The 15,363-nt window shown below is 34.9% G+C and overlaps 1 protein-coding gene across 15 annotated transcripts in view; it reads right to left on the bottom strand.

Annotated features, from left to right (window-relative positions):
- Positions 1-15,363, bottom strand: part of PDLIM5 (PDZ and LIM domain 5) — a 211,458-nt gene that overhangs the window by 58,463 nt on the left and 137,632 nt on the right. For 11 of the 15 annotated variants that reach the window (XM_057502450.1, XM_057502452.1, XM_057502453.1 and 8 more), the window contains one exon: positions 1,414-1,548. The exons of the other annotated variants lie outside the window; for them this stretch is intronic. In XM_057502450.1, the coding sequence (XP_057358433.1) occupies positions 1,414-1,548 (135 nt within the window). The remainder of the gene's footprint in view (positions 1-1,413; positions 1,549-15,363) is intronic. 15 annotated transcript variants of the gene reach the window in all.

The following is a 15,363-nucleotide window of genomic DNA, read 5'->3' as shown; positions in this document are numbered from 1 at the left end:
TTAATATGAACAAGAAATAACTGTTAAAATATTGAGAGTAATGCTATTTGGGGAGGGCAAACACCTTTGTAAAATAAACAGCAGAAATAGTGAACATAACTAAAATACCACCTTCTCTGTTGATGTTTTCTATTTCTGGTTTTAGTTAGCTCTGAAGATTTATAAAATGCTGGTATGAAATTTTATCTTCAGAATTTTGATTACTTAAAACAGTAATTACTTTCCTTTGGTCTTTAAGAAAAGAGCAAATTCCTGAACAAGAATTAACATTCCACCTTAGGACTATATTTTCAAATTGGTTACCAAACTGAAATTGAGATATTTTTTTAATAAATGAAAAGAAGTCTAAAATGCATAATATGAAACTTGTAGTCTCTCTTCCTTATTTATGCATGCAAGTTATTCATGAACATCCTTGCTATTTTCAAAAATTTGTGACAGTGGCCACCTCCAACACAAATAATTATCTGCCAGGTTAATGAGAGCTCACATGTCTAAAACTGTGAAGGCTGACATCAGTCTCCCTGTCAGAAGAATTTGATAATCCACTATTTGATAACTGATAGCTCAATTCTCTGAAACTTTAGAAACCATTAGAAGGCAAATAAAGAAATAGTGGCAAGCCACTTAAGAAAAAATTATTTAGAATTATTTAAGTATAATTTTTTTGCACGTATATAATTTAATTGAACTTTATGGCTACATTTTTAACAACTGCTATGAATGAGTAGAAAAGGGAAAAGAATGGGGGCTGGAAAGAAGAAAGAAAGATGCTGAGTGGTAGAGCAGGGTAATACAAGAGTCATGCAAAGTGGAAGAATAAATTACCAAGTGATCCAACTTTGAGTTTCTCAATTACTTTGCATCTTTGAGGCAGTGGCTACTATTTGGGGGAAGTTATGGCAAATAATAACTAGAAACTTATGTCTATTTTTTAAAAATCAGAGAAATTACCCTCCTGTAAGAAAAGGAGACTCTAATGACTTTGTTTCATCGTAGTGCATCACAAATAATAATATAAAAGGACTTACTATCAGCATAGTCCCCCAAAACTGTTTGGGAAGAATTAATCGGAATACCTTTAGAATATATCTGGGCCCTTGGAACATAAGATCTCTATCATTCCTTTTCTTACAGGTGAATGTTCTAATAAAGTGAAGTAGACTTATGACAAACTCAAGACAACTGACTTTCCAAATCACAGTGAATAAATAAAAGGTACAGGCTTCCTGAATCTAAATTAGAACTTAGAATCTAAACAAAAAAGAAAGCAGTGTAAAGTGGTGTTCCAAGACTGGATACCAAGCTTTATTTTCTATGTATTGTGATGTCAGTTTAATAATCTATGATCACTTTTTTCTTTTTAGTCAGTTTAGCATACAGTTTCACCACCAGCAATAAATTTCAACATACCAAAAAGGAAAAATTCTACTAGAATGCGTAGTTACTTTAGCAAGTGTGGCTACTTGGCTACCAATATGTAAAACCTGAGGAGTTGCAGGTGGGTGAGGTCCACTCTTAGGTAGGTCTTCCAGAGAACTGTCAAACCTAAGTTTTCAGAAGTAAAATAAGGCAAAAGACATATTAATAAAGTACAGACGTTCATCATTTATACTACCTTCACATGCACAATGGTTCCATTTGGGGTATTTTTTTTTAACTTCCTATCTGTATAAAGTTAAAACCAAAACCTTCACCAAATACAGGCTTCTTTCCACTCCAGTTTTTTAACATGGCTACTTCCAGGTGAGGGAAGAAAGGTGGATGGGAATTCCCATACACTGACATGTATTTTGCATGCTTCAGAGAAACTAAAGCTCCAAGAAGTTAATTAAGTTGCCCAGTATCATATACCTAGTAAGGGTCAGATGGAATTTGAACCAGGTCTCTCTGTACTATTTGCACTACATAATGCTTTGTAGCATCTTGTGGAGGAGCTGCCTGAATATTGGACTACAAGAAAGCAGCTAGGAATTTCCTTCCAAGTTAAAATGCTGCTTCTGCAGATGTGGAATTACACAGATGTTGTTTATCTTGATGTAAACAAAGTATTTTATCAAGCCACACAACAAATGAATACACACATCCACTTTGAGTATTTTTTACTTTGTTTTTCAGATGTCCATACCATTTTTCCCTTTGAATGACAGAATTAAATTTTAGAACTACCACCATGTAAAGAAAAGATGAAAAACTTGATGTGAGAGGTTTGAAAGAAGAAAGCACCAAGTATAGCACTTCAGGAAGAAAAAATAAATAGAAATACAAAAGTACACAGTATTTTTTTAAAAGCCTGTGGATAAAAAAATAGAATAGGTTAGTCCTGTTATACTGATTTTCAAATGAAAAAATGAAACACTAAAATAAAGACAGAGAAAAAGAGAGACTATATTCTCATTTTTAAATTTAGCATTGGTCATACTTTTATCAGTGTGTTTTTAAAAAACGTAGACAACTTAAGAAAAATGTCATGGTACTAAAATGATATTTGGCTCTCAGGACAAATTCAGCCTACCACCTGTCTTTGCATGGCCTGTGAACTAAGAGCGGTTTTCATAGTTTTAAATGTTTTACTGAAAAGAATACTATTTCATTACACAGGAAAATTATATAAAATTCAAATTTTATCACCTACAAATAAAATTTGATGGAATATGAACTGTTTATTCGTAAACATGTCTATGGCTACTTTCACAGTATACACGGAGTTGAGTAGCTGTGCCAGACCACATGACTCACAAAACCTAATGCACGTACTATTTGGATCTTTACAGAAAAAGTCTGCTGACTCCTGTTCTAGTGCAAAAAATCTCCACACAGTTACCAAAACAAACTTTAACAATACAAATCTTCCTATCTGTTGCTTAGACCTTCCAGCACTGTTCTAAAGGCAGTTATGACCCTGCGCTACCTAACTCTCCAGCCTTATTTATGGCATTCTTCCACTTCCTCTGTCTGGACCTGGTCCAACAGGTCTTTCATCTTTTCTTGAAAGAGGCCAACCTTCTTTCTAGCCCAAGGGTCCACAGCTGACCACTTCTCACTTTCTATACCCACTTCTCTACCACACCCTCATTAGGCTAATTCCTAAGTGCCCTTCTGGCCTCAATTTAAGTGTCACCTCCTCAGGGAGGCCTCCCCGATTCCCCAAATAATCTTAGGGTGCCCATATCATTGGCTTTCATGGCACCCTGTACTTTCGTCACAGCATTTGTTATTTACTATTTTAATTATACAATTTGTGTGGCTACTTGTTTAAATCTGGATGTCCTCACTAGATTAGAAACTCCCTGAGGTCAGGGACCATTATTTTTACTGGTATAAATGAAGTGTAACAAAGTACTTACCACAAAGTTAACAACAAGTTAAGTGTTTGTTGCATAAATGCATGAATGAAATTTAATGTTTCCAAACACAGAATTCAACTCACAATATACATGTTGCTTAGAATATATTTGTACCTTTTTTCTAGGGACTATATTGCAATTCAAGTTAAAAAGATATTACCACCTAAGAAAAGAAGGGACATATCATCAACCTTGAAGCAGTTACTGAAACTCCAAAAATACCTTTTATAAGAATTATTAATACTCGAGAAAAAAAATACAGTTATGAAGAATTATCAATGTTTGCATATCAATCCCTTTATGAGGACAGGTAAGAAAAGGAAGTGAGTTGGAAAAGCTGAGTCTTACAACATGTCCATGAATTACGATGACTGGAAAAATGAGTGCCACTTGAGAAAATAAAGCTGATGTAACTCATGAAATACCTTCTATAGCCAGATTTCCAAATTTCCAAATAAATGCACTTGGGAGGTTTCTCATGTGTTACACACACACAGGTTACCTACTGCTTTGTTTAGCCAACCTCTGAAAATACTAGACTTAAGGAAATCTTAACCTACCTAATTTAATATGGGATAGACATCAATATCTATTCTCATTCTGTTATTCCCCTAATATTTATTCCTTTTAGGGATGGAAGCAGCTCTGATTTAGCAGCACCTTTGGTGCAGCCAGATTTTCTGCTTTGTCTGTTACTTAAGTGAGTTTTCATTTATCAGCAGAGAGAGGTATAAAAACTTTCTCCTTCCCAGATGTGTCTGGAGAGCTGGGCTTGCAGCCTTTTCACCTGCTTTTTGCAGGATAATGTTTTCCATTTCTCCTTCTCCACTGTGCGGAGTCCATGTTCAAAAATGCTATAGTTTCTCTGAAAACAACAAAAAATTACCTTTACCTTCTATTTTCCTGTTCCTCTTACCAGCCAAACTGCGAAATAATCGTGTATTCACGTAGTCTCCATTTTCTAACCTGCCTGTCACTCTTCAACCACACCCTCTGGACCTCATTCCACAACCTCTGTAAAGCCACATTTTTGCCAAGGTCACTAATGAACTCTTTGTGGCTAAATTCAATTGACAATTCATATTCTCAATTTTCTTTTTACTGTGGTAAAAAACACAATATGAAACTTACTCTCTTAACCATTTTTAAGTAGACAGTTCAGTAGTATTAGGTACATTCACTCTTGTGAAACATCTCCAGCATTTTTCCATCTTGTAAATGTGAAACTCTATACCCATTAAACAACAGCACCCATTTTTCCCCCTCTCCCCAGACTCCAGTAATCACCTTTCTACTTTTCTGTTTTTACAAATCCAACTACTGTGGATACCTCGTAGAGGTGGAATCATACAGTTTTATCTTTTTGTGTGCATCCTTTCTTTACTTAGTCTCAGAATATGACCCAACTGACCAGTCATTTTGTCCTGTCTTCTGTGCCTTGACCCTGTACACTTGCTTATTTTGAGTACATTCACTGGTTGCCAGATGTTAAAGCTCCTCATCAACAACAAAATTTCAAAATGCTAATTTGGCTCATCCATATTTTGATAGAATTATTTGCAAACTACACAAGAATAAATTCTTCACAAAGGCTTACAGTATCTGAATGTAGAAACTTTCCTTTGCTGCATAAAAACTTCAAATATCCACCTAAAAATTTCAATACCTTATTACTTTCCATGTGAGTATCATAAAACAATCAAATAGAATGACTTATTCCATTCCCACATGGCAAATTCTCAGAAAGAGGAGAAATACAGATACCATGAAATATGTGTTTTATAGCAGGTAAAGGCAGATAATGACAGTAAATTTCCCTTGGTATTCTTTTCACTCTTCCACAAAGCAAACATTCACACAATAATACTGCCAAGCAGAAAGTGGAATATTTCAAGATCACAGCTGCATTCTGTAGTTTTGGGGTTCACTGGCCAAGCAATGTTATTTATTTTAGCCAAGGAAACTAATAGTCATCTGGAAAAATAAGTATCTTCCACTGGCTGTCTGACAATAAATATGGTGAGTATGTTCACTTGCAACTGAGCTCCCTTCTGGAAAATTTAATCAACTAAACCTCAGCTGGAAATTTCTGGCACTCTTAATTACAAGCTAAATTTATTGAGTTCAATACCCTTTGTTTCTGTAGCACCCTGAAAAACATTATTTGAACCTAATTCTACGTTACAGATAGCATCTTGAAAAATCAGCAAGTAGGGGCAACCTTGCTTTACACATGAGGGAGCAGAGAGGACTGTTAGAGGTTAAAAGATTATGAAACGTGAAACATAAAAGATTTTCAAACATGAAAACACCACCCCAAGTGAGGTTTATATCTTTGTGAGAGCAAAGAAAAAGAACTGATTCCAAATTATTTTTCTTGGAACATTCCACTTAACAGAAGCAAAGGAAGCAGGGAAACACAATGGGAAACCTCTGAAGGACTGGAACCTAGTATTTGTATTGGGGGAAGTGTGGTCTCTCTGTTAATATATTCCATTTTGTTCATACCCTTCAACTTCTGCGTTGACTCTTCTTAACTACTTCTCTGCGTTGCTTTCCCTAATGGATTTTACCATTATTAAATCATGTCCATCTTAATATTATGTGAACTCATTAGACTATTCTTTGATCTCTATACAGAAAATGTTCTATGGGGTCAGAAGATTAAGATAGATAAAGAATGAGCATATGTTATACTACGTCTTTTAAAAAAATACCAATATAAAGATTTTAAAGTTTAAAACCAGTTTAAAAATCACTCAGAACAATGCCTGATAAAGTATCCCCTGATAGTAAGTCTGACTCCCTTAGTAACTACTGGGTATTTACAACTAATCTTAGTGCCTCTCACTCTGCACCATCAATTTCTTCATTGGATCACTCCTACTGGTGATTTCAACTAGTTAGGAACAGCTTTCGCTACAGGGAAAAAATCTGCCGTTTTGTAGTATTAACATAATCCTATTATTATAAAAATAATTTATATATGATAAAGGTATTTTTTTTCCCTGAATCAGAATAAAAGGATTAAGTATTCAGTGTTGAGTCAACCTCTCACCTACTTGAAATTGTAAATGAATCTGTCTCAAAGCCTACTGTTCAGCAGCCACCCCTGGTGAGTCCTTGGAGAAGCCAGCTGTCTCAAGAATGCCACCACACCTAAAGCTCCAGTGACAGCATCCTGCCAGCGTTCCACAACAAAAGGGCCACCGTATGCTCTAGCGAAATATTATGGATCAACAACAACATATTATTTCAATTCCCACTTTGTGTAGGCATCCTCACATATTCTACTGCCCACTTTAGTTTCCTACCCTCATGAAACTTACATCCTAACTCACTTTCCTTTAGCAAACCCTGACCATCAATCCTATCATGTTTTGCATCCCTATTTACCTGCCACAACCAGAAATGTAAAACCCTTTGGGTCATTAAGCACCTCCTGGACTCTTATTTCCTTACTGTTTTATGAATCTTCTAATCTGTTCCATTTCCAATCCCCTTCAGCCCTCACAAATCATCTGTCCTTCTACTATACCTGCTATCATTCTACACCTTTTTTGACATTCCTTCAAAAAGAGGTTCTTTTTCTCTCATACTTCCTATGATTACAAAACTGGAAAGGAGCAAGCATCCTCCTCATTACTGTTTCTAACATCATCAGTCATTTCTAATCCTTCAAAATTCCAAGTCCTTTGAGGCTCCTGTCATCAGACTATACCACTCACTACCTACCCAACTCACTGTCTTAACACTGTTTGCTTTAGGCCCTGGTTGTTAGACTTTCCTTTTTATCCCATTCCAACAATCTTTTTGATGGATTCAATATGGTGTGGAATCAATGAATAACCTGATTGCTAAATTCTTTGACTTCTTCACTTCAATGACATTTCTCTAAGGTTAAGTCTTAGGCCTGGAATATTTCCTCTATGTACTTCAGAGAGAATAACATATTGAAAATCTGGATTTTAAGCACCTTCTTTTTTCCCAAGTTACTCATTTACCCCTTGATTCTAGGGGTAAACCTCTTACCAAAATCACTAACATTTAGCAATTTTCCACTATCCATCAGTTCCCCACCCCACCCCCCATCAATATTCTAATACTCCTGTCAGCTGTTCCTCTAAAAGACAAATCCTCTAATTCCTCCTTCTCAGTTAGTACCTCCACAGTGTAAGCCACTACCATCTCTTGCCTGAACTAAGGGATACACATAACTAGTCTCCCATATTCATTATTTCTCCCTTATAATAAAATTTTCCATAGTATTCAGAGTGATCTTTTAAAACTCACATCAGATGTTACTCCCATGAATAAAATCCTGTATTGGGCTTCCCCATTAGTTGGAGTAAGAATCTAAATCGTTTAACATGAACTACAAAGCAATAAATGATCTGGCCCCTGACTACTTCACTCAATCCCTTATCATTCACTCCTTTATTTACTATGCTCCGATCCAGTCACAGTGGCCTTCTTTCAGTTTCTTAAACACACCAAGCTGATTCTTGTCCCAGGGTCTTTGCACTTGCTCTATCCTCTGCTTGGAGAGCCTATCTCCTGCATATCTGCATGGTCAACTCCTTCAGGTCATTCACGTTTCAGCTCAAATATCTTCTTTTTCCTTAACTAGTATCCAATGACTTTATTCCCCTTCTCCCCTCTTTATACTTACTATATTGCCTATATTATTTTCTTATAAAATACACAGTAATGTAAAACTATATATATATATTTTGCTTTTTTATTGCATATCTGCTCCACTAAACTGTAAATCTATGACAGCACCTTGCCTCTGCTATAAAACAAGCACCTGAAACAGTGAGTGGCACAGAATAAGTACTTTATATGCATTTGCTGGATTTGTTATGTACAATATATAATAAACATGAGCAGGGACCACTGTAACCATAAGGTCTAAGATACAGGGATAATGTTTAGGGAAGAAGAAAACAGAGCGGTAAATTTAGGTCAAGGAAACTAGCCCATGTTATCAGCTAAAATTGATTACTCATATAACTTCCTCTGACACAAAGACAGTTTTCCCATGATTTTTCAGTTGATTTTCTTGGGATTATATATCTAATTGTCAGAGATTAATGCCAAGGATTAAACATAATATGCCAGGTGAGATTTTACTAGTGTAGAATAGAACTATTGTTTGCCTTATAATTATAGAAGCCATATAACATGACAAACTCATACTGGGTTTATTTTCTTGTAGCTTTTCTCTTTTTAATATTTGTTTTTGCTAGTAGTACCCCCTTCCCGCACCAAATATGTCCCAGAAAAGCAAAATGACTTAATTCAAACTACATAAAACCATATTAAATTTCTTCCTTCCTTCTTTCCCTTCCTCCTTTCCTTTCTTCCTTCCACTCTCTCGCTCTCTCCTTTTCTTTCTTTTACTAGATTCGGTCCATTTTCCTAGCTTCACAATATATTTTTGAAGGATTATGGAACAGGTATACTGTATCTCCCTGCTTCACAACATCAACAAATTTAGGCAGCAAACTGTGGAGGTTCTCATCCAAGTCACTCATTGATACCTTAAATAATATCCTTTGGTTAGAAACTCCTTCAACCTGTTAAGAATCTAAAAACTTTGTAATCATTAGCCTCACTGCATTATTAAATTCAATGGATCTTACAATCCTTTCTTTGATAACTTGTTAAAATTAACATTTCTCCCAGTCTGTTCAAAATGTGTTAATTTAGGTGTGATTTGTTTCTTGAAACTTAATTCAGGTTCTTGGCAATTCAGCCCTCCTTTTCTCCACACTCACTTGCCAGGCTTTAAAAATGATTTCTAGACTTCTTTCCAAGTAGTCTCAAGTTGAAATTAGTTTTTAGTTTAGAAGTTAATCTTTTCTTTTTTGAACATCAGTATTGTATTTACCTGTTACCAGTCTTCTATTTTCTTTCTCATTCTCCAGGACTTTTTTTTTTAAGTGCTCATAGTGTTATTTAGCAAATATCATCTGGAAATTCTCTAAATACTTGGGCTATAAGTCACTGACAAAAGAGACTACAGAAAACTCACTTAGAATCACCTTCTACCTAGGGCTTCAGTTCCCTACAGGATATAAATAAACTAAAAACTTTTTCAGTATTTATCTCTGGGTTTGCGTGATATTTTTTGTGTGCGTTTATCTTCAACAATGAGCATTTACTATTTCACAATAACTCTTGACAAATCACTTTTTTTTCACTTTTTCATCTCTTAAATTAATGTTGACTAGTTGTCTTACCTTTCACATTTAAATGATTGCTGTGTGTACATTTTCTTAACATGTATGTGGTACTGCTTCAATATCCCTGCTAAGATATTTGCCAACTTTAATGAGATATTTGATTCCATGGCTCTAAGAAAAGGGTAAGTTTGAGTTCACAAATTTTGTTTAAAAGTGTTGCTTCTCTGTTTCAAAACCTCAAATTCACTCATTTTCTAATCACTGATATAGTACTTAAAGTCATAAGAATTTATTCTCAAGTAAGAACTTTTGTGAAATTATCAGATATACTCAAATATTTTTTCTCCTTAAGAATTACTAGGATATCAAGTTATAGAATAAAGTATGTGCAAAGACAGTAAATGTATACCCTAACTCAAAAATTGCACAGGTATCATCCTAGCTTCAACACACTCTTCTAGTCAATGAAATGAATACAGATTCCTCAGGAATTAAGTAATTAGGTGCATCTGGGAGGTGAACACCTATCACAAAATTGTACATACAAATAGCACTCAACATACACACATTAATAGATGGAAAATTAGAGAAATAAAAAACAGTAGACATGGATATTATCCTTTTAAGATTATGTAATTTGAAAGCAGAGTTCCTTAATTTGACTGTGGAAAGGAAAATTAAGGTATCTAAATATCCATAGCTGTCATGTGTTTTATACTATATTATAGACCAATTATTTTAGTTTTCTTTTATACTATCATACTATCTCAATAAACACACCCTCACATAACGTAGATGGTGAAAAACTTAGTCGTCTGACACTTTCAATGTGACTAAAATATGTAAAATTGAACAGTGCAAAAGATAGAAAATTAAGCTTTCCATCATGGAGAAGATTGCCTATTATCAATGCTCCTAATTAATTTTTTGAAGTAGTGATTTATTTTGAAGTTAAAAAAAAGGTAAACTGCAGGAAGTGTCTTCAATGTTGAGTTTTAGGTAGGAAGATCAGTTCCTTTTATTTTCTGGTTTATTTCAACAAAATAACTTTGATGTCTAATTTACCTCTAAAGATTAATTAGAAAGAATTTACCCAAATAGCATGAGAGAGAAGCATTGCTGTTCTGATAAAATTTATAAGGAATTTCAGGGAGTATTCCAAATTAATAAAGTCAACTTTCGCATATTATAAGTACTGATTTTTATGGAAAAAATCTTTATAAGGGGTAGTCTTTGCACTTTAATTTAGGGAAAGTATATAAGCATTTCCACAATTAAGCAGAGAATTAAACAGTTTGTGTGTGAAAACACACAGTAGATAGGGACTATGGTTCTTGTCTCAATAATTTTAAAGTACTGTTCTCACAAGGAACTAAAGTGTAGTAATTACTTATGTTCAATAGATGGCAACCTTTACATTATAGTTACCAAACTAGCATTTGCATGAAACAGTACAATCCACCAGTAGAAAAATGAAAGATAAATTATAAATATTCCATATTTTGCAACAGACAAAATGATTGCTTAGTATGGTTCCACTTTACCTTCAGTACAGATATTAATGTCTTGATACTTTTATGAAAATTTTGCCTTTTATTTATATTCAATTAAAACATATATATATACTGTGCTCTAAACAATTTCCCTAAATTCAACAATTAGGGAATCGAAGAAATATGCAATTAGGCAATAAATAAAAAATCTTTAGTTAATGCTAGCTAGTGCCACATATGGTGTTCACAGAGCTTACAGTCCAGTTTAGGGATACAGGACATGGAGACAAACACCTGTCCAAAGCAGAAAAGGAGTCACCATAACAGGTAACAACAATCATTCCAACAGGGTCCAGAATAAATTTTTCCTTGATGATAATCTGTCAAGTCGAGCTGGTATATGTTATGGACTGAACTACATCACCCCTGCCCCCAAACACATATGCTGAATCCCTAGCCCCCACTGTGACAGTTTTTTGAGACAGGGCCTATCAGAAGTAATAAAGGTTAAATGAGGTCCTAACAGTGGGGTAAGACCAATGAATTTATAAAAAGAGGAAGAAACACCAGAGCTCTCTCTTCATGTGCCCACAGAGGAAAGACCATGTGAGGACACTGAGAAGGTGGCCATCTGCAAGCCAGACAGACAGACCTTGCCAAAAACCTACCCTGAAAGCTCCTTGTTCTTAGATTTCTAACTTGAGAACTGTGAGAAAACAAATTTCTGTTGTTTAAGCCACCAAGTCTGTAGTACCTTGTATGGCAGCCTGAGCTAATACAGTATATCTCTCATTTAAGCAGTTTACCAGAGAAGGCTCTTAAAATCTTCACACCTACTTTCAAGTTGAATTTGTATATTTCTATATTTGTATACTTATATACTTATATATGATGTCCATTTATATATTGAATGTATAGATTTTTACTTACATAGCTATGGTTGCATCCAGGAGGAAATACCATGCCTATCAGAATGCCTTTTATTTCCAATTTAAATTATTTTACTAAGACTTGTGTCTTCAAAGAGCTCACATTCTAGGTGGAGATTTAGGACATGTAGACAAATTAAGACAAATTAGAAAGGGAGTGGTAAAAACTATGTGGTATGTTATTGGAGAAGTGAGGTTCTTTCCACTGTAGAGGGTGGAGGTGGTACAAGGTGGGTGGGGCTATGTGGCTGGAGTTGTAGAAAGAAGTAAGAATATCTTGGAAGAAGGAGCACTTGCACTCAGCCGTTATTCTCAGCGGCACACTACTGACACTTTGGGCAGAACGACTTCCTATGGAATTATTCAGGGCATTATGAGACATTTAGCATCCTTAGTGCTTCCACAGAACCCTCCTGACCTAAGATCTGTATGAGCACCCACACACTTTCAAAGGCTACTTAGCAGCCAACACCTCCCCCAGAAGAGAAATGAAGGTCAACTTTTAAGGAGGTGACGAAAACAGCAGAGGTGTTCAAATAAAATGTATTATGTGACTGATTAAATGGCTAATATATTTGATTTTAAAATGCTGCATATGTAAAGTTATAGCATGCAAAATCATAGTAATATTAAATGCTGCTTACCAGTTACAAGAGTTGATTACATTTACTCAGTTAATCTTAATTTTCTATTTTGAAGCTTCTCATTTTATTGATTCATTCATATAGCCCTGACTATATGTCTAAATACCTTTACTTTTTACTCCCAGGATACTTCTGGTGTAATCAATAAACATCCTTACTCAAGACAAAGAAAAATAAATGTATCTTCCTTTTGTCTTCCTACACCTTTCAGGCTGCCCTTACTTGATCTTTCACTTTAGTGATTTCCCTAATTGGTATTTGTGACGTGGGTTGAAAATTTAAGGAGCAGGGATCAGAAGTGATAAAGACAGAGAGAATGAATAAGATGATAAAAACAAGGAGCCTGCTGAAGAGAGCCTGTGCAACTGAGGCCCAAACTGGGATCTCAAAGAGAGAGAATGGCTCCTCCAGGTTGTCCCCACCTAGGCAAAATGACCAGGCTTTTCACCTCTCCCTCCCTCCAATCAGCTCAGTGCATGCAGATGGCCCCAAGAAGGCTGTAACCTCGGAAGAGGAGGCAGCTGCAACTGAAGTGACATGTGAAGGGGTTGCCCCAGGGAGGCACCCTGCCACCCACACCCGCCAGCAGCAGTGGCTTCAAGTGAAGCAGTGTATGGAATAGCTTCACAGTGTCCACCGTGGATTCTTACTTCATATTTTAAAGAAGTGAAAACTCAGGGGCAGAAAGTAGTCAGTTACAAATCTGAGGCTAAAAACACGAATTTATCATTCCTTGCTTGCTACTCTGGAATGCTGATGTCTGTTGTGGAAACAAGGAGCATGGAAAATATTTTCTTGGTTTAAGGGATTTCCTAAGAGGGACAAACAAACAGAACGAGTCCAAACAATTCTAGACAGGTTTTTACAGAAAGAACTAAATTGTCAACTTCATCGCTAAGTTATGAATAGAACATTACATACCAAATTTCTATACATGAAAAGTTTTATTTTTGAATAATTTTGTGTGCTCTTTAGAGGCCATTCTGTTCTCTGCACATATAGTATACAAATGCCTCCTTTTTATAGGTCTTCAATGGGTCTAATGGGAAAAGTATTAAACTGGCAACCATGCTGGGGGCTGACACTAACTAGGTAAATGTACCCTTTAAGCAAGTTGATTAACCATCTTGGTTCTTCATTTTTTCTAATTTTACTTGAAAGTAGTTAGATACAATAATAAGACAACTTCCCATTTAAAATGCTGTGGACTGTACTGGGAATATAAGTTATATGTACAAGTATTATGTTTTTATATCATGCTTCCCTTTACATACCACATTTTGGCCTTATTTTCTTTTCTGTCATGCTTCTTTCCACCTCAGGGTCTGCAGCCCTATTTCCTCTGCCTTGAACACTGATCCCCACCTCATTACATGGCTGACTTCTTTTCCTCTCTTAGATGATGGCAATTAGGTTATCTCCTGAGGGCCACACAATCTAAGTAATCTCTTTCTGCCTAAACCAAATTTCCTTTATATTAACGTATTTTATTATTTTGGTAACATGATGACCCCAGAACATCATGTTTATGTATTTACCTGTTATTCACTACTGAATCCCTAGTACGTATCAGTGCCTGGCATTTAAGTATTTGGTAATTACACAGGTAAAAGAATGAATGAAGGCAATAAATGAATATTTGTGATTTATATGATCTTAAATACACATCAGAAACACAATAATTGCAAAATTTATCTAGGGATATCAATTCGTCCTATGTTTCTGAATAAATATGATTAAAAGAAGGAACTACTACTCTCTGTTTTAATGTCATAGTTTTTATTAAACCAGCTATTTTTTATCTGAGTCCTAGTAAAAGGCATAGTAATATGTGCAAAATGAGTAAGTTTCTGTTTCCACAAATTATGTTTTTCAAGGTAACAAAAATATTAACTGTGTGGGAGACATTCCATCTTCTAACTAGTAAAACAGTATAAGAAAAAAAGGTTGAAAACCCTAAAGGATAACTTTTCAATTTTACATTAAAAACAAGCCTATGATAAAGAAAGTCTGTTTAAGAGAGACAAACAAAAACAAGCTATAAATTAGGTCACTAGACTTAGAATAATATTTTTCCAAGAAGCTTTTACAATTTTTGGCTAGCTTTTAAGCTAGGAATATATGATGTCCCAGAAGATTAATTGAACACAGGAATTCAACCTCTGACAGGGTCAAATAGAATGTCCTTTGTGATCCTGGCTGAACATTTACCCTCATACTCAAATATGGATCATTCTATTTATCTAAGTCTATGCTTTCAAAAAGACATTAAATACTTTATTTTTATTAGGCAAGGTATTTAAATTTTTTTCAACTACACCTATTTCAAGTTATAAAGATCTATACATGTTCTCTTTACAAGGGAAAAATTATTTTATTTACCTAAAACTCTCTTTCTAGTAGTTCTCTCATATTCTAGAATTTGGTTCATGGTTGAAAATACCATGTTTACTCTATCCACAGCATTTAATTTCATCATAATTTGATTTCATCTTCTTTCAAATATCATCTTTTATGATCACTGGAGAATTATTAGGTATAGTAAAACCTGGACTAAGAAAACAGATTTTCTCATAAAGGCCAGAAACACAGTAATAATGGACTGATGGCAGAATCATAAGATCACAATCAGTATCTGAAGAAGAACTGATATAATAAAAGAAAAACATTTTAATATATTATGAAGTATAGCAGAAATGAGCATAGATAAATCTGAGAATTATTTTTAAATACCTTTGATATGCCAAATTCTAAATAGT

Source organism: Manis pentadactyla, chromosome 5, assembly GCF_030020395.1.
Source record: "Manis pentadactyla isolate mManPen7 chromosome 5, mManPen7.hap1, whole genome shotgun sequence".
NCBI lineage: Eukaryota > Metazoa > Chordata > Mammalia > Pholidota > Manidae > Manis > Manis pentadactyla.
The sequence above is the reverse complement of the archived record's forward strand: the minus strand, read 5'-3'. Positions and strand labels throughout refer to the sequence as shown.